The following is a 20,314-nucleotide window of genomic DNA, read 5'->3' as shown; positions in this document are numbered from 1 at the left end:
AAGGAGCAGGAAGAAACTGCTGAACTAAAACAAACAAAAAAAAACCAGACAAAGTTTCATCCTCTGGCTGTTTTTGTACTTCTCCTAACCTCAATATCTCTTTTGATTTTTAGTTTCTGCTCCTCAAGTATTCAGGAATGCAGCTTCTCATCTATCTTATTTCTGAGGAATTGCGGCTTTGATCTACTTAGGTACCAAATTTCCCAGGGACTTGGAGCTGCTTTTATCTCTGAATTGCGGCAGAGTGGCCCAGAACATAGTCACTCATTCAAAGCTCACTGCTCAAGGTGGCCTTCTCAGAAGTGATATCTGGAGAGGGAGTCCTAGGACAGTGGTTCCCAAATCTGTCCTTGGGGAACCCCAGCCAGTCACGTTTTCTGGATATTCTCGATAAATATGCACGAGAGAAATTTACATACAATGGGAGCAGTGCATGCAGATCAATCCCATGACTGGTTCCTGTGCTGTAGCTGAGCTCAGAAGCTGTGCTTGTAACAGGGGTTCTTGAGTATGATACATGTCTTCTAGTCTTTTCCACATGTGTTCCCTGTGCAATGATTCTTCAGGAGTGGTCACGAAGCACTGTCTGAAACAACAGCAAGAGCCTATAGACATTTTTTTCTTACAAATGCCAACTGCTATACACAGGAGGATGATTCCTCTTCAGTTGAATGAGTGGCTATTTTCTTTTACCATACCATGCCATGCTTTCTTGGCTGCAGCTCATCTCCCATACAGTCTCAGGTCCATCGTTCCCACATCTTCACTCCCTCTACCAGCGAGGCACAGGGATGCTTATTAATGCTAACTAGATTGCAAATCTTTAGTTTCAGATCCATGGTCATAATGATCAAAATTACTGACTTTCCTCTAACAGTTGTACAGGACCTTTCTAAAAATCTTAACTCCATTTTGTATTGTCTAAAAAATATATTTAAAAATGAATTAAAATAGGACTTCCTTAGCATCACAGTCCAGTCCAGACATGTGAGTTTGCCGCCTTCTACCAGCAGTTTGAAACTGAGAACTACAACTAGTGACATCTTTTAAGTATCCTGTATAGTCCTTCACTACTTAGTATTTTTCAGTTTCTAGCAGATGGTAAGACAATTTGATCTGGGCCTCAAAATGTTTTGATACAGCATCCCAAACAGAATATGTAGACGTTCTCCTTGAGAATTATGGAGGTTGCGAACTCTTCAGGGCACATATCTGCAATTAAAATCAGAACGTTACACTTTGGTCTCCCCAGACCATAAAACCTCCCACCTACACTTAGAGGCATATTTTCAAAGCACTTTGGGAGGCTAAGTTCCATAGGTTTCTATGGAACTTTGGGAGGCTAAGTGCTTTGAAAATGAGCCTCATAGTGTCCTCTGAATGTATCTTCAGAAATGCTTTTTAACACATCATATAGCTTTTCTTCAGTAGTCATTTCTTTCTTACCATTCTCCCATGTGGTGTAATCTTGAAATTATCAGAAAGTTAACATTTTCTTCAGTCTCAGCCAGAGATCTCCATAGTTCTTTCAAGTGATTTTAGGCATCACAATGACCTTGGTCAAAAGTTTCCTTAACCCACAGTTATGGACATTGAAGAGCTGGCATGATCGAAGCAGTGTTTTGGTGGCCCTGACAAAATCCCAAGGGATAGTCAAACACAGCCCGACCAAAACCAGGATCTTCTGTTTCTGCTGAAACTGAATCAGTAACTGAAATTGGCCACTTGGTTTCAGTCGAAAATTAAATTGCAACCTCCCCCCCCCCCCCCCCCCCCCTGCAGTGGCCTCCCTCTTGGGCCTACCTTGTCATTGGAGGGTAGTGGGCACAAGGGCATCCCCACTGGCTCATGCACACAGCCGGTTCTAGTCAAAATGGAACCCAGAACATCCAGCTGCAGCGTCATGTGACTGCTGCTGGAGGTCCTGGCAGCCATTTTGAGATTAGAACCAGCACAGGCAGGAGACTCGCTCCTGCTTGTGGTGGTTCCAGTCTCAAAATAGCTGTTGGAACTTCCAGCGGCAGTCTCGGCAGCCATTTCTACTGAGCAGGGACATCAGGCAGAAACGAGTGGGGTTTGTTCTTGCCGCCAAAGAGGTACTAGACCACCAGGGCTTCTTAAGGTTAGGCCTGGGAAGAGTCTATGGGTGACTGGGCTGCACTGGGGGGGGGGGGGGCAGGATTTTGGTGCATTTTGGGCCAAAACCCAAATTTCAGGCTCGTTTCAGTGCCAAAATCTAAATTACATTGGTCTCTGCCTCCAGCCTGGATTAACTATTCTGGGGTTCTTTTGCCAGCTCTGTGTTCTGCATCGTTACACCTGTTGGTTCAGATTCATTTCATACAAAAGAAATAGTATGATTCTTCAGGAATATTTGAACCAGCTCAGCTGGACACAGGTAGGCTCTATTTAACACGTTAAGGCAGGTTTTGGAACTGGAGCTAATTTGGGTTTACTATTGACAGAGGGTTTGAAGCCATATGCAATGAAAATGTTGTTGTTTATTACTTTTTATTCTTTAGAACCCAACAAATGGTGGGAAAGAAATTATACATAAGAGGGTCCATCTTGTCTTACAGGCAAAATAACTCTGAACAGGACCAAATTTGATGTAGGAGACAATCTGGTGAAAGGTACATCCAGTTCAAAAATGGCCAGATCAGACCAAGAGTGCCAGAGAAATAAGCTTCCCCAAAAATGTTCCAGTGCATTTCAGCAGGAAAGGCATTTCAGCTTCTGCAGCATAGAAACTTTAATAACCTGAAACATAGCAATTAGCTGGCCCAGATTTAGGCATAGGGAACTTCTGATAGGCACCAGACTATTGCTGTTGCTGCCGTGCTTCAGTCCGGGCCCTAAGCAGCAGCAACAAATACATTGTAAGGATTCAGTATGGAACCTGCAAACTGTTGCTATACCAGGAAACTGGTTTGAGAACAAGATCGGGGGGGGGGGGGGGGAGGAGGGCACATAGACTATTTCCCCCCTCTGTTGACTGTGGGCACTTAGGAATAAATCTGGCCTTGGCAGTTGCACCTTCCAAACTGCCTCTCCCTTCTGCTCTCCTGGTCACAGTCATAGTCACTCGCATGCATACATGTACACAAAAGGATTGGAAAAAATTTCATGTGCCATGCTATGCATGTTTTCCCCACTCGTTGAACATTTCTATAATTGCACTATTGTTCTTTCATGTTGAAAGTGTAACGTATGTTGTGTAGATGAAAAACAAACTTCTTTAATGCATCTCTAAGTTGCACATTTTCATGTGCTGCTGCTAAAAAATAGATAATTAAAAATAAGGATGTGAAGACATTTACAAGGCACCATAACATTGGAAGGCACCACTGTGGTAGTGATGGTGTTGCAGTGTAGTGATGTTCACAGTGATACTCACTCTCAGTGGTGAGAGGAAAGTATGGGAACTGTGAGCTTGAGGTCTCTCCCATCACTTTGAAGCAGCAAGTTCCATTTACACGTGAATAATTGATGCTGATAACTATCTCCAATCCATTGCAGCCTCTGGACTGGAGAATGGGAAACTTGACCTAGAACTGAAGCTGCCGACTTCGTTACTGTCCCAGAGTTCCCAACCAAGCAGATCCCCCTCACATGAGCATAAGAGTGCTCAGAAGTCACGTTCAGGAAGCATAGTTGGCTCACAGGCTTCATCATTTCTGTGTCTGCCTGAGGATTCAACGGTGCCTTCCAGTAACAGGAAGCTGGGTGAGTTCTATGTATTGAACAGGGAGTGTGTGTGAATGTTCAGAGGCTAATGCAGAAAGCCACACGATAGAGCCAGCTCAGCGTGCGACTTCTACCACAAAATTATTTTAAAAACTTCCACGGCTATACAGTAAGCAGTGAGCATACTAGCTGCTGCTGTGCTAAAACTGTGCTAGCAATTCTCAGCTCATTGCCAAATGTCCCCCTTCCTGTCAAATATGTGAATGATGATTGGCTCATGCACTGACAGCAAGAGGACATTAATTTAATTTTTTTTTTTAAAAGTAAGCCACCTGATCTGCACACTGACCCAGCTTTCTGCACCAGACCCTGCAATCTGTGGTAGTCTAGTGCTTCCTCTCTCCCCAGTACTTAAAAAAAAAAATTCCTTGGTGTCTAGTAGCATGCTGCTAGATACAGGGAATTATTTTTAAAGAATTGGGGGATCAGGTCTGGTCAGAAAAGGGAGGTGCCACTAGACACTAGAGATTTTTTTTTTTAATGTTCAAGGGGAGGGTCAGGTTGGGGGGGGGGGGTGGGGACAGCTAGACTACCAGGGATTGGAGCTGATGCAGAAAAATATTAGGGTGATTTGAGGGGGCGGGGACTAGTTAGCTTTTCTGCTCTGGTGCAGAAAGTGAGCAAACCCTTCTATGCCACAGTAATTTTCTCACATTGTGCCTGCTTAAAAACTTCTCTGTGCTAGGTTGCCATAAAATAAGCCGAAAGCTTCTGGTTGTGTGTCATCAGGGGGCTCTTGATTTTGAGACAGCAGATAGTACTGGCCTGATTTTCAGCAATGTGGTCTGAAGTCCTACTTTCAGGCACGCCAATCATCCTGTCATGCGGACGGGAAGTCTTCCTGTCAACTAGAGTGCCCAGTGCCTCCTGAACTTCACAATGATGCAAGGCATGTCCACTCTTCTCTTCCTCCAGTGGGAGGATGTCTTTGGCAGTTCAGGAAGTGTGTGCTAAAATCACATCAGAACAGCCATACTGGGTCAGACCAGTGGTCCATCTAGCCCAGTATCCTGTTTCCAACAGTGGCCAATCTAGGTCACAAGTACCTTGCAGAAACTCAGTGAGTCCTGGATATTCTTACAGAAGGTTACAAGTTGGAGTTCTCCTGCTCAGTCACTCCTCTCTTCTTGAAGCCTCTTTGTCAAAAGGTAACCAAGGCGGACAAGGTTCAGGCCACTATAGGTGCCTTGCTAGTGCTCTAGGCCATTGTTCCAGTTCCCCAGACCAGGTGGGGATAAGGCAGATACTCCGTCAACTTCATTGTCCCAAAGATGGAAGGCACCTTTTGTCCAGACTTAGATCTCAAAGGTCTAAACTGCTGCCTCCCAAGTGTCCCGCTTTCACATGGAAACACTAAGAGCAGTCATAGCCTCGGTTCAAGCGAGAGAAGTTCTCACTGCACTCGATCTCATGGAGACATACTTGCATATACCTATATGGCTGCTGCATCAGAGGTTTCTACATTTTGCAGTGCTGGGCCGTCACTTCCAGTTCAGGGCTTTGCCCTTTGGTCTCACCACACCACCAAGAATCTTTATTAAGGTTATGATGGTAGTGGCATCCAGGGAATCAGAGCTCATCTGACCTATTCAGACAGCGTGGAGGCGACAGACAAAGTTGTCTGTCTTCTGCAGTTGTTAGGTTGGGTGATCAATTTTGAGAAAATGTTTATCCTCCCCTACCCCACCTTCTCACCTTACCAAGAGGGTGCAATATTCAGAAGGCTAGTGAAGGCTAAACCTTCGGGTGCTTTCCCCCGGATTACCTTTACCTTTCCTATTGATCTCAGGAAAAGATGAACTCCTTTTAGTTCTCTTAAGATCACCAATGTATTCTGCAAGGCAACAGCCAAATTTATTAATCAATAAGTTGTAACACAGGAAGAGCAGTAAATTCTCCAAACAAAATGTTTAAAATAGAAATATGGATCTCTCTTTTTCTTTTTCCAGTGAGGAAGTTGCAAGCAGATGATGGCAAGACACAAGTCAAGTGTGCCCACAAGTTCCTAAGTTTGCTTATCTCACTCTGTTACTTTATATTCTTTAACTTTCCCCCTGTCACATGATCATACATTCCCCAACAAAAAACACCTTTTATTGGTCAAATTGTTCTTTTCCCCTTGTCTAGTTACTTTCTCATATTTGGCCCCAAGTGTGCCTACATGGTTCACTTCTCTCATTCCATAACTCGAGGGGGAAGCTGTTGAATTAATGTGGTCAAGTCTGTAAAACTCCAGGGGACATATTTCTTATAAACATTCTGTTCTTTCTGTCCTGGCTGGCGTTTACCAAATAGCCTAGGCAATTGCCTAGCAGCTTTACAGTCATACTTTTCCCACACTTAAAATCCGGCTGTCATATATTTCATATCCCACTGTGGGTTAGCCACTCCTCTTCTAATACAGAGTCTAGCTGCATTCATATGCTGGCAGTCAAATGAACCTTCTCTAGGAAAAGGCAACATTTGGCCTGCTATTTTCTCGGACCATCCTGCCACACTATCTACCTAGGGGTCTGCAAAATTGTCTGCCCTCTCTTCCTGGGCAACCGTCTGTTTGGGTGTCAATTGTACCATTTGGGGTTCTAGATCAGGTTGAATACTACGAGTCTGTAAAGTATCCCTCAGATCCCTAACAGTAGGGGACTCCTGCAAGAAGTGGCCTGGACCATGAACTCCATATCCTATTCCTTCTTCTTTTCCGCTATCAAATTCACTCTTGGGAGCTGGGATTCTCAATTTCCAATATTAATTTTGTAGATACTTAGTAGGGTCAGAAATAGGTGTGGTTTGAAATGCTTTTGATATCTGGACCAGTTCTAGCAGGAGTACCAACAAAATCCTGACAGGAGCTAAGAAGTAGTGATGTAGAAAGGAAAGCTTGTAGTCATCTTTAGGTCTGGTTGGAATGTCATGTTTCTGGTAACAGTGTACCTATATAGCAGAATTGTGGGACTCTGAGGTACATCTAACATATAACCGTTGTTAGTGTTTACATTGGAAGATATTTGTGCTTTTATGGATTTTTCACATTTTGGAATACTGCATACCCTCTGCTGATGCTGTCCTTTCACATTTTTTTTTCTTTCCCTTTCTCTCTCTCTCTCATATATACATACACACACTCGTCAGGTGCTAACATTGAGAAGTCAGTGAAAGACTTGCAGCGCTGTGCAGTGTCCCTGGCCCGGTATCGTGTCGTGGTGAAGGAAGAGATGGATGCCTCTATCAAAAAGATGAAGCAGTCATTTGCAGAGCTGCAGAGCTGGTGAGTGCCATCCTGTTATCAGAAACCTGATGATAGTGTGTCTGCCATTGGGAAGCAACAATGACCTCCTACCCCCTCCATGTTGGCTCCATGCTGTATTGCAGATGTGGCCTTCAGAAAATGGAAGTAGAAAGACTGGAAGGCTTCAGCTGGAAAAGACTGACTGCTGTGTTTAACAAAACATTATCAACACATGATTGGCTGATGGTCAGTTATTACTAAGCAGCTGCCCATTGGTACTTCTAAACTGAGCTATACATGATTATTCTAAGAGTACTGAAACATAGCTTGTATGGTTCAGTCACAACCCCAGTGTCTGACATCATACCTTGATTTGCTCTGGTCCTGGTATTATGCAGTGTAATGAAGGCATCTTTCTTCCCCTCACTCTCTTGCTTTTTCATTCATGTTACTCTCTCCTGAAATCACTGTGTGTCTTCTTTTTTTTTTTCCTGTCTTCTCATGCTATTCTCAGCCTTGTGTTCTGGACCACATGTATTCTCTCCCCTTCTTCCCTTTTTCCCCTTCCCTTTGTTTATCACTCTGTCCCTCCTCTGTATATGTCTCACTGTATCTACCTTGTGTGGCTCATGGACATGTGCCAGTAGTCTCCTACTCATAGGCTTAATTGCATCTTGCAAAGTCCCAGCTGTCACATTATAAAATGTGCAAGCTTAGGGTGCAGCAGTGAAGCCATGCTCAGCAAGAAAACTCTGACGTACTGAGCCAGCCTAAGCAGGAAATACAGTTCCGCATAGCAAGGGAGGGAGTGATTCCTTACAGCTGCTCTGGCACACAGCCAAGGAGAAACCACCTTCAATAAATGCCAAGAGAGAGGAGTGTGCTTTCTTTACCGGATTTATCAGCACTACAGGCATGAGCCAGCCCAACTTTCCTAGCAGCTGAGCCAATAGGATGTTTACCTGCTCACTTTCCAAACACAACCCACTCCCTTTCCCTCTGATATGACTCTGGGCCCTTCATTTCCACAATCCAGCGGCAGGAACACTGTCACAGATTACCTTCCAGTGAATATGTAGTGTTTGAGACATACCATTTTTGTCTCGAGCCTGATTCTCTTGGCTGCCTCCAGTGGTTCAGAGAAAGAAATGGCAGTAGTGGAGCAGCCAACACCAGTGATGTAAAGCAGGCGCTGGAAATACATTTCTGTGCCCCTCAACTTCAGATCCTGGAGAAGAGGGAAGGCTCTTTTCCCAGGGCAGTCACCAGGCCAGTGTTTCAAGTTCCCAGATTCTGTTAAGAGATATCAGCACAATTATACCTTGTCTTAGCATGGCAGAACCTGATAAACTGCTATTCTGCTTGTGCAGTGACCCTTTACAAAGGTCAAATACAGGACAGGGTTGGGAAATGGAAGATTTTTTTTTCTGTCTGTTTCTCATATGTCAGATCTCAATAAGTAAGATCTGCTTTGTTTCTCACATTCAAAATAGTGTTTTTTGTTTTGTTGTAGTTTCTCCTTTCTTTCAGCTGCATTGGAACCAAGGCTGTGAATGAAGGTTCTTGGCAGCAGAATCCCCACTATCTGGAAATTATGGTCTACCACTTCAAACCAGTGCTGTCTCTCACTGGGCACTTGCAAACCTTGGTGTGGATGCTCCAGTGGGAAAAGTTTTTTTTTTTTTTTTTTTGGGGGGGGGGGGGGGGATTTACCATCTGGGCCTGAGATGTGTGGGTAGAAACAGTTCCAAGGCTACACTACACCTGGTATTTGGTGCTCTGAAGTAGATCGTCACTGGGAACATGTCTTCAAAGCCAAAGCTGCTGCAGAAATGCCTGAACCTCTTTACTTTGTTTCCCTTAGATTTCTGGATAAGTGCTCTGAATAGGTAGCCTTTCATGTCTCCTTTCCACATGGTTGGGCAACTCTGGATAGGCATATGAGACACACTTCACTACTGTGGCAATTTGTGTTCTCTGCTGAAACAGGTCACTTTTCCCCTTGAAAGACAGACCCTCACAGTGGGAATACCCCACTCTACAGCTGAATCCAGAATCACAGGGGCCTTACAATATGATCGTCTGCACCCACTGCTGGATATTACAAACAAGAGGCAAGCTTCCTCCTGTCCCTGGCTTCCTTCTTCTAAGAGACAAGTGAATGAACCTCTCTCTAACCAGAACCATGGACTGATTGTGGCCACTCCTGGAAAGGAGCAAATTTGGTCCACTTACTATATGATCCTAATATGTCCTCCACTGGGAATAAACATAGATCTTAGTAAAAAGCTCCATAGGCCTCTTTTACAGGTGTATGGGGAGAGAAGACAGTTGTGTATGTATGTCAAAGGGAGAAAGCGGAAAGTGCTGGATGAGAGAGAAAGAGAATGGAAGTGTAGCCTCTCCTCTTACGTTTTTCTGTCACTTCCTTGTGGTTGGGGGCAGAATGCTACCAAATAATTGGTGTTGGAAAACTTCCCCAAATCCTTTTTAATTGTTGCATTCTTAATTGTACAACTGTGGTGGTGGATGTGTTCCCGGCTTGGTGTGCGACTATAAAATTGTGCGTGCGTGTCTTGTAGGACTGCATTAAGAACGTAAGAATAGTCATAACTGGGTCAGACTGATGGTCTATCTAGCTCAATATCCTGCTTCCAACAGTGGACAATCCAGGTCACAAGTACCTGACAGAATCCTATGGCACGTGTGTGTATGTGTATGGCTGTGGTGTACTGTACACTCATATTCATATTACCTTGTGTTCCAGTCTCATGGACCAGGAAGTAGCATTACTGGCTGAGATGGACAAAGTTAAAGTGGAAGCCAGTAAGTATTATCTTTTTTTGTCTCTACAAAATGTCTATATGTTGTGATAGAGGCTTGTGTGTGTAACCAGGGGTGGGTAATGTCGGTCCTTGAGAGCTGCAATCCAGTAGGGTTTTCAGGATTTCCCCAAGGTAGACATTACATCACTGTAACTAGTTTAAAATTTTGATACTCATTTGAAAGTAGATACATAATCATTGGGGAAATCCTGACAAACCTGACTGGGTTGAGGACCGAGGTTGCTCACTCCTGGTGTAAATCCTCTGTTCTAAGGGCAGTGAAACCAGTAACAGCTGCTTTGATTAGATTACTCTTTCAGCTTGTAGTCATGACCAGCTATGAACAAAGATAACAGGATCAGAGTTCCTTATCTGCAAATGGGAGCAATGAGATTGTCTTTTTTAAGAGGGTTACAGGAGGAGTATTAGCTTTATGCCACCTTGTTCATCAGAGTGCAGGATTGTACTTTACATTTACTGTCTCTTTGCTACCATTAGAAGAGGGATTCAGCCAGGGCAATGGTGGAGCAGGGGAGAGATGCTTTAATGTGTGGTGAGGCTGGACAGATATAGCATATCTGCACTTGGTGTATTTTTTTTTTTTTACTTTGCATTTGGAAATGCCTCAATGACATGACTGGTATCTTCATTTTCTAAAAGACCATTCTGCTTTGCTAATGCAACTGATGGAGGCTTCTGCCTCTCTTTGCTTTATAGTGGAGATTCTGGATAGTCGCCAGAAGAAGGCAGAAGAACTGAAGCGAATGACAGATGTGGCTGTGAGAATGTCAGAGGAGCAGCTCTCAGAGCTGCGAGCTGACATCAAGGTAACCCAGCCCTCCATCCCTTTGCACCCCTTGCCTGTGCCATCCCCACCACTCTATAGGTACCTGCTTTGTATGCAGAGGTCATAAGAGCATAAGAATATCCATACTGTGTCAGACCAGTGGTCCATCTAGCCCAGTATCCCGTTTCCAACAGTGTCCAATCCAGGTCACAAGTACTTGGCAGAAACCCAGATAGCAGCATGCCATGCTACTAATCCTGGGGCAAGCAGTGGCTTCCCCATGTCTGTCTCAGTAGTAGACTATGGACATTTCCTCCAGGAAGTTGTCCAAACCTTTTTTAAACCCAGATACGCTAACTGCTGTTACCACATCTTATGGCAAAGAGTCCAGAGCTTAACTATCCATTGAGTGAAAAATATTTACTCCTGTTTGTTTTAAAAGTATTACCATGTAACTTCATTGAGTATCCCCTAATCTTTTTATTTTTGAAGTTAAAAAAATCGATTCACTTCTACTCATTTTACACAACTCAGGATTTTGTAGACCTCAATCATATCTCCCCTCAGCCATCTCTTTCCCAAGCTGAGGAGCCCTAACCTCTTTAGCCTTTCCTCCTATGAGAGTTTCATTCTGTTTATTATTTTGATTGCTCTTCTTTGAAACTTTTCTAATTCCGCTATACCTTTTTTAAGATAAGGCAACCGGAACTGAACGTAATACTCAAGGTGAGGTTGCACCATGGAGCAATACAGAGGCATTATAGTATTCTCAGTCTTGTTTACTATCCCTTTCTTAATCGTTCCTAGCATCCTGTTTGCTTTTTTGGCCGCAGCTGCACACTGGGCAGAAGATTTTAGCGTATTATTATTATTACATTTGTACCCCGCGCTTTCCCGCTCAAAGTAGGTTCAATGCGGCTTACATAGTAATAGGGGTTACAAGGTATAAATAGAGAAATTTGATAGTGTTGTCTGCAACACCACCTAGATCTTTTTCTTGGGTGCTTCCACCCAGGGTGGACCCCTAGTATCAAGTAACTATGGTTTGGATTGTTCTTCCCAATGTGCATCACTTTGCATTTGTCCACATTAAATTTCATCTGCCATTTGGATGCCCAGTCTTTCAATTTCCTAAGGTCTTCCTGCAATTTTTCACAACCTTGAATAGTTTTGTGTCCTGTGTAAATGAAATTGCTTCACTCTGTGTTCCGAATTCCAGATCATTTATAAATATGTTAACACAAGTCCCAGTATAGATCCTTGTGGCACTCCACTGTTCACCCTCCTTCATTGAGACAAGTGGCCATTTAACACTATCCTCTGTTTTTTTTTGTCTAATAATTCTTAATCCACAACAGAACATTGCCTCCTATCCCATGTCTCTAATTTTCTCAGGAGTCTTTCATGAGGAACTTTGTCAAAAGCTTTCTGCAAATCTAGATACACAATATCGACGGGCTCACCTTTGTCAACGTGTTCACGCCTTAAAAGAAATTAAGCAAATTGGTGAGGCAAGACTTCCCTTGGCTGAAATCATGCTGAATGTCCCATTAAACCATGTTTATCTGTTCCATAATTTTATTCTTTGTAATAGTTTCCACCGTTTCACCCAGCACTGTCATCAGGCTTACCGGTCTGTAATTTCTCGGGTCACCCATGGAATCCTTTTTAAACATCGGTGTTACATTGGCCACCCTCCAATCTTCAGGAACTACAGACAATCTTAACGACAGGTTATTAACAGCAGATCAGCAATCTCATGTTTGAGTTCTTTCAGTACCTTTGGATACATGCTATCCGGTCCAGGTGATTTACTACTCTTTAATTTGTCAATTTGGCTCAGTACATTTTCCAGAGTCACCAAGATTTCTTTTAGTTCCTCTGCATCATCGCCCTTGAAAGCCATTTTTGGTACAGGTAGATCTCTTACATCGTCTTCTGTAAAAAAAAAATAAAAATTACCTTCAACAAACACTAAACTTCTACAATATTCTGTATCAAGAAGGATTGCTTCCAAGCTGCTTCAGGGGAAAACATTATTTTATATCCAATCCAAGACAGCAAAAATAAAAATGCAACTTCCAAACAGCTTTCCAGCACCGGCCACTATCAATATGGCCATATTGATAGTGGCCGGTGCTGGAAAGCTGTTTGGAAGTTGCATTTTTATTTTTGCTGTCTTGGATTGGATATAAAATAATGTTTTCCCCTGAAGCAGCTTGGAAGCAATCCTTCTTGATACAGAATATTGTAGAAGTTTAGTGTTTGTTGAAGGTAATTTTTATTTTTTTTTTACAGAAGACGATGTAAGAGATCTACCTGTACTGAAAATGGCTTGCAGCTTGCAGTGGCGAAACATGGAGCCCCTGTTGGGATATGAGTGACTATATTGGATCATACTGGGATCGTAGAGATCCTTTATCATTCCAAGATAAGTACTATGTGGAAATGTTGACGTGGCAACTGAGATTTTTTGATATAATTTCCTGAGTCTATTTTGTATCAGTAAGTGGTTTTTGCTTTACGAAGGACTATTTTGGGTATACATAAGTGGAGTTTTTTTTTTATGACTGATGATTATAGTGAGCCACCTATCTAATGAAGCCTTGCCTTACAATTAGGTGTATCTCCTTTTCTACTGAGGTCTTTTTTTTCTCCACTTTATAAATTTGAGGCAATCCTTCTGATACAGAATAATATTGTAGAAATGTTTGTAGAAGGTAATTGAAATCGCCCATTATTATACTCAGGGGCGTAGCCACGGGTGGGCCTGGGTGGGCCCAGGCCCACCCAGTTTTGGTTCAGGCCCACCCAGCAGTTGAGGCAGTGGAGCGGAGGGAGCAGGCTGAGCTCCGTTCCCGCATCTGCCTCACTCTCACGGCAGCGCTTCCCAAACGCTGCCCACCGCCGCCACGATCGCAGGATTTACCTCCCTCCATCTCAGCAGCAGCGGTAGCGAATCATACACGCTGCCTCCTTCTAACCCGGAAGCGGCAGAGGAGACGCTTCCGGGTTAGAAGGAGGCAGCGTGTATGATTCGCTACCTCTGCTGCTGAGTGCTGAGACGGAGGAAGGTAGATCCTGCGATCGTGGCGGCAGTGGGCAGCGTTTGGGAAGCGCTGCCGTGAGAGTGAGGGAGGCATATGCGGGAACGGAGCTCAGCCTGCACTGTAAATTTTTTGGGGGGTGAGAAGAGGGCTCCGGGCGGGCAGGTGGAATCGCAGGACATGGATGGGAGCGGGAGGGGCGAGAGGAGAATCGCTGATGGCTGGAGGGAGGGGACAGGGGAGAAAAGAGAATTGCTGGGTATGGTATAGATGGAGGGAGGGGACAGGGGAGAAAAGAGAATTGCTGGGTATGGTATAGATGGATAGAGGGGGGCAGGGGCAAGAACAGAATTGCTGGGTATGGCTGGATAGGGGCAGGGCAGAGAGGAGAATTGCTGGGTATGGATGAATGGAGGGGGGCAGGGGAGGGAAGAGAATTGCTGGGGATGGATGGATGGAGGGGACAAGGGGAGAGAGAAGAGAATTGCTGGGTATGGATGGATGGAGGGGGGCAGGGGAGAGAAAAGAATTGCTAGGTATGGATGGCTGGAGGGGAGAGGAGAGTTGCTGGACATGCGTGGATGGAGGGGAGGAAAGAGGAGATAGGAAGGTTGCTGGACATGGGTGTATGAAGGGGAGGGCAGGGGAGAGGAGGATAGCTGGACATGGATGGAGGGAAGGACAGGGGAGAGGAGGGTTGCTGGACATGGATGGAAGAGAGGGAAGGGGGAGAGAAGAAATGCTGGACATGGATGGAGGGGATGGAAGAATGAGGAAGGAGATGAGGGAAAAGGAAGAGAGAAAAACTGCACATGGATGAAGAAAATAGGCAGAAGCTGGATCCACTGGACAGTCAGGTCTGCGGAGGACCCAGCTTTTACTTATGGATATAGAGCAAGAAATGAAGAAGACAGGAGGAAAGTAAAGAAATAAATGGAAAGGAAGCCCTGGAAAAGGAGTTAAGAGGACAGATAGCAGCAGAATCGGATACTGGGCCAGCATGATCAGAAAAACAGTTACCAGACAACAAAGGTAGAAAAAAATCATTTTATTTTCATTATAGTGTTTGGAATATGTCCACTTTGAGAATCAGGTGCTCAACATTAAAAGTTTATATTTATTTATTTACTTATTTATGGCATTTTATCCCACATTAAACATGAATTAAATTGGAACCTGGGATCATTTAATTTTTTTTTTCCTGGAGAGAGTAATGCATTGCCCCCCCCCCCCCCCCCCCCCCAGGCTCTCTCCCCGGCTATAGCCAGCTCTGCAATTTTGAGGGGAGGTGCACAGGTGGACGGGGGGGTGCAGAGGTGGACCGGAGAGAGAGCCTGTCGTTAAACATTTACCAGCACACCACTGTCTAGTGCCCACCCATCCAACCTGTTGGCCCACCCAAAAATTGACTTCTGGCTACGCCACTGATTATACTGTTGCCTAATTTGCCAGTTTTCCTATTTTCTGTAAACATCTCTTCTGTCCTGACAAACAGTAGTACAACCCTACAAGAATACTCCTTTCACACATGGAATTTCTATCCATAATGATTCGACACTATCTGTTTCATGTAAAATGTTTATTTTGTTTGACTCAATTCCTTCATTAACATATATTGCAACCCCCCTCCAATTTGTTCTCTTTCATTTTGAGATATAATTAGTGCCCCGTTAACATGGTGTCCCATTGATAGGCATCTCAGAGACTTGGTGGAAAGAGGACAGTTATAACTACCTCATCATTTAGTGCTATATACTCAAACTCTCCCATCTTATTTTTTTAGGCTTCTAGCATTTGTATACAGGCAGTTCAAATTGTGTTTTTTTTCCCCTTGTATCCATCTACAAACTGCTTAGAAGTTGATGGGGATAAAGTGCATCCTTTACACTGCTGTCGCCTTAAGCACTCCTGGCTTTCTTTCACCATTGTTGAAACCTCTCTATTGGGATTCCATAAATGTCATATTTAAATAGTTTCCTTCAAGGATACTCCACACTGAACCATGCGCTCCTGGATGACTGTCGGCTTCACCACCCCCCCCCCCCCCCCCCCCCGGAAAAAAATTTGGAATAGGCCCCGCCCCCCTTCCCAGAATGTTGCCCAGTAACTAAGTACCTCATCCCTGCACCATCATCTCAACCGTGCTGCGACACTTCGGAGCTCTGCCTGCTCCTTGGATCCTGATCATGGAATGGGAAGCATTTATGAAAACGTTACCCTGAAGGATCTTTCTACCTAAGAGTCTAAATTTGACTTTCAGAATCTCCCTACCACATTTTCCTATGTCATTGGTACCCAATTGTACTGTAACAAGAAATCTGGTTCCTCCCCAGCACTATCTAAAATCCTGTCTAGGTGATGCATGAGGTCTGCCACCTTCCCACCAGGCAGGCAAGTGACCAAGTGATACTCACGTCCACTAGCTGTCTGTATACCTAATGATCGAATCACCAACTACAACAGCTGTCCTAATCCATCCCACCAGGGCAGAAGTTCTTGAAGACATATCCTTGGCATAAGAGGACATTGTCTCCCCTGGTGGGCAGGTCCTTGCTACCAGGGTACTTCCTATTCTCCGAGGACAAGCAGGCTGCTTGTTCTCACTGATGGGTGACGTCCACGGCAGCCCCTCCAATCGGAAACTTCACTAGCAAAGTCCTTTGCTAGCCCTCGCGCGCCCGCGCGCACCGCGCATGCGCGGCCGTCTTCCCGCCCGAAACCGGCTCGAGCCGGCCAGTCTTCTTTTGTCCGCACTCGGTACGGTCGTGTTTTCGCCGTGTCGAGCCCCGGAAAGTCGACCTCGCGCGTCCAATTTGTTTTGAACGTGTTTTTTTCCTTCGGGAAAGCTTTGTCCTAGTCGGGAAGTGCTCCGGAAACCCCCCGCCGGGTTTCGTGCAAATCCTCCCCGTACTTCCAGCTTTTTTGCCCCGGTAAGTTTTCTTTCGTCGTCGGGGTAGGCCTCTTTTCGGCCTCGGTTGAGATTTTTTCTCCCTCTAAATTTGGTGCTTCAAATTTCGCCATTTCGGCTTTTGATTTCGCCGGCGTGATTTTTCCGCCCATGACATCGAAGCCTTCCAGCGGCTTCAAGAAGTGCACCCAGTGCGCCCGGGTTATCTCGCTCACTGATCGACACTCGTCGTGTCTTCAGTGTCTGGGGGCCGAGCACCGCCCTCAGAACTGCAGTCTGTGTTCCCTGCTTCAAAGGCGGACTCAGGTAGCGAGACTAGCCCAGTGGAACGTGTTGTTCTCGGGCTCTTCGTCGGCATCGGCACCGGGATCTTCGAGTGCATCGACGTCGTCAGCGTCCAGACCATCTTCCTCGGCCGCCCCTGCATCGAGTGCATCGAGGCATCGGGCCTCTGCATCGGCGCCGAGACATCGGATAGCTGCATCGACGTCGGTGGTACCAGGACCTCGTCTGCTGATGTCGTCGGACGGTGGTGCATCGGGTGGAGTGCAGGTGAGGGCTGTCCATTCCCCTGCTGGTGGCGGTGAGCCCTCGGGTGGGTCTCCGCCTACCCTGAGGGCTCCTGCGGTACAGCCCCCCGAGATCGACCTTCTTCAGTCTCGGCCCCGAGGAAGCGACGGATGGATTCGACGTCCTCCTCGTCGGTGCCGGGGAGCTCCGGTGACATGCTTCGGAAGAAATCGAAGAAGCATCGACACTGGTCTCCTCCCCGTGTCGGCACCGAGAGCTCTGGGTCGCCGAGGGATTCGGCACCCAGCAGGCATCGGCACCGAGAGGACCGCTCACCCTCTGTTCAGGAGGTGTCGATGCGCTCCGCTCTGGACAGCCCGGAACAGCCTCCACGCCCGGAACAGGTACTGACGTCGACGCCTGCATCGACCTCTCAGCCTTTCTCTGCAGCCGCTCTAAACGAGAGCCTCCGGGCCGTTCTCCCAGAGATTCTGGGAGAGCTGTTGCGCCCTACCCCTCCGGTACCGGCGGTGCTTGCGCCACCGGTACCGTCGAGCGTGGCGCCGGCTGGCCCATCGCCCAGGTTGAGGTCCCCGACGTCGGTACCGCGCGCGGTACCGACCGCGGCCACCTCCCAGGAAGGCTCCCCGACTACGTCGGCGGAGGGAGCTTCGCCGATGCGGGCGAGGGAGTCTACCTCTCGACGCCCCCATCGTGGACGGGGTTCCACGGAGTCGAGCAGGGCGAGGTTGCAGACACAGGTCCGTGAACTTGTGTCTGACACCGAGGGTGAGGCCTCGTGGGAGGAAGAGGAAGATCCCAGATATTTCTCTGACGAGGAGTCTGAGGGTCTTCCGTCTGATCCCACTCCCTCTCCTGAGAGACAGCTTTCTCCTCCCGAGAGTCTGTCTTTTGCCTCCTTTGTCCGGGAGATGTCTACGGCCATCCCCTTCCCGGTGGTTGTGGAGGACGAGCCCAGGGCTGAAATGTTTGAGCTCCTGGACTATCCTTCTCCACCTAAGGAAGCGTCCACTGTTCCCTTGCACCATGTCCTGAAGAAGACATTGCTTGCGAACTGGACCAAGCCATTAACTAATCCCCACATTCCCAAGAAGATCGAGTCCCAGTACCGGATCCATGGGGACCCAGAGCTGATGCGCACTCAGTTGCCTCATGACTCTGGAGTTGTGGATTTGGCCCTAAAGAAGGCTAAGAGTTCTAGGGAACATGCTTCGGCGCCCCCGGGCAAGGACGCTAGAACCTTAGACTCCTTTGGGAGGAAGGCCTACCATTCCTCTATGCTCGTGTCCAAGATCCAGTCTTACCAGCTCTACACGAGCATACACATGCGGAATAATGTGCGGCAGTTGGCGGGCTTGGTTGATGCTCTTCCCCTGAGCAAGCCAAGCCTTTTCAGGAGGTGGTCAGGCAGCTGAAGGCGTGCAGAAAATTCCTGGCCAGAGGAGTTTATGACACTTTTGATGTTGCGTCCAGGGCCGCTGCTCAAGGTGTGGTGATGCGCAGGCTCTCATGGCTGCGTGCCGCCGACCTGGAGAATAGAATCCAGCAGCGGATTGCGGACTCGCCTTGCCGTGCGGATAACATTTTTGGCGAAAAAGTCGAGCAGGTGGTAGAGTCTCTCCACCAGCGGGACACCGCATTCGACAAGTTCGCCCGCCGGCAGCCTTCAGCTTCTACCTCTACAGGTAGACGATTTTTCGGGGGAAGGAAGACTGTTCCCTATACTTCTGGCAAGCGTAGGTACAATCCTCCTTCCCGACAGCCTGCGGCCCAGGCTAAGCCCCAGCGCGCTCGCTCTCGTCAGCAGCGTGCGAATCAGCAAGGCCCCGCGGCTCCCCAGCAAAAGCAAGGGGCGAGCTTTTGACTGGCTCCAGCAGAGCATAGCCGACATCCAAGTGTCAGTGCCGGGCGACCTGCCTGTCGGAGGGAGGTTGAAAGCTTTTCACCAAAGGTGGCCTCTCATAACCTCCGATCAGTGGGTTCTCCAAATAGTCCGCAAGGATACACCCTCAATTTGGCCTCACAACCTCCAAATTGTCCACCGGGAGCTCAGTCCTACAGCTTCCAGCACAAGCAGGTACTTGCAGAGGAACTCTCCGCCCTTCTCAGCGCCAATGCGGTCGAGCCCGTGCCATCCGGGCAAGAAGGGCTGGGGTTCTATTCCAGGTACTTCCTTGTGGAAAAGAAAACAGGGGGGATGCGTCCCATCCTAGACCTAAGGGCCCTGAACAAATATCTCGTAAAAGAAAAGTTCAGGATGCTTTCCCTGGGCACCCTTCTCCCCATGATTCAGCAAAACGATTGGCTATGCTCTCTGGACTTGAAGGATGCCTACACACACATCCCGATACTGCCAGCTCACAGACAGTATCTGCGATTTCAGCTGGGCGCACGCCACTTCCAGTACTGTGTGCTACCCTTTGGGCTCGCCTCTGCGCCCAGGGTGTTCACAAAGTGCCTAGCTGTGGTAGCAGCGGCGCTTCGCAGGCTGGGGGTGCACGTGTTCCCATATCTCGACGATTGGCTGGTGAAGAACACATCCGAGGCAGGAGCCCTGCAGTCCATGCAGATGACTATTCGCCTCCTGGAGCTACTGGGGTTTGTGATAAATTACCCAAAGTCCCATCTTCTCCCAGTGCAGAAACTCGAATTCATCGGAGCCCTGCTGGATTCTCGGACGGCTCGCGCCTATCTCCCAGAGGCGAGGGCCAACAACTTGTTGTCCCTCGTCTCGCGGGTGCGAGCGTCCCAGCAGATCACAGCTCGGCAGATGTTGAGATTGCTGGGCCACATGGCTTCCACAGTTCATGTGACTCCCATGGCCCGCCTTCACATGAGATCTGCTCAATGGACCCTAGTCTCCCAGTGGTATCAGGCCGCCGGGGGTCTAGAGGACGTGATCCACCTGTCCACGAGTTTTCTCGAATCCCTGTATTGGTGGACGATTTGCTCCAATTTGACTCTGGGACGTCCCTTCCAAATTCCTCAGCCTCAAAAAGTGCTGACCACGGATGCGTCTCTCCTGGGATGGGGAGCTCATGTCGATGGGCTTCACACCCAAGGAAGGTGGTCCCTCCAAGAAAGCGATCTACAGATCAATCTTCTGGAGTTGCGAGCGATCTGGAACGCTCTGAAGGCTTTCAGAGATCGGCTGTCCCACCAAATTATCCAAATTCAGACAGACAATCAGGTTGCCATGTACTATGTCAACAAGCAGGGGGGCACCGGATCTCGCCCCCTGTG

General features: G+C 47.1%; 1 protein-coding gene across 5 annotated transcripts in view; it reads left to right on the top strand.

The window, feature by feature from the left end:
- Positions 1 to 20,314, top strand: part of SPATS2 (spermatogenesis associated serine rich 2) — a 161,201-nt gene that overhangs the window by 85,800 nt on the left and 55,087 nt on the right. For all 5 annotated transcript variants that reach the window (XM_030196804.1, XM_030196805.1, XM_030196806.1 and 2 more), the window contains 4 exons: positions 3,520 to 3,726; positions 6,877 to 7,012; positions 9,741 to 9,799; positions 10,516 to 10,625. In XM_030196804.1, coding sequence (XP_030052664.1) covers positions 3,520 to 3,726; positions 6,877 to 7,012; positions 9,741 to 9,799; positions 10,516 to 10,625 — 512 coding nt within the window. The remainder of the gene's footprint in view (positions 1 to 3,519; positions 3,727 to 6,876; positions 7,013 to 9,740; positions 9,800 to 10,515; positions 10,626 to 20,314) is intronic.

Source organism: Microcaecilia unicolor, chromosome 3 (genome assembly GCF_901765095.1).
Source record: "Microcaecilia unicolor chromosome 3, aMicUni1.1, whole genome shotgun sequence".
Lineage (NCBI taxonomy): Eukaryota > Metazoa > Chordata > Amphibia > Gymnophiona > Siphonopidae > Microcaecilia > Microcaecilia unicolor.
The sequence above is the reverse complement of the archived record's forward strand: the minus strand, read 5'-3'. Positions and strand labels throughout refer to the sequence as shown.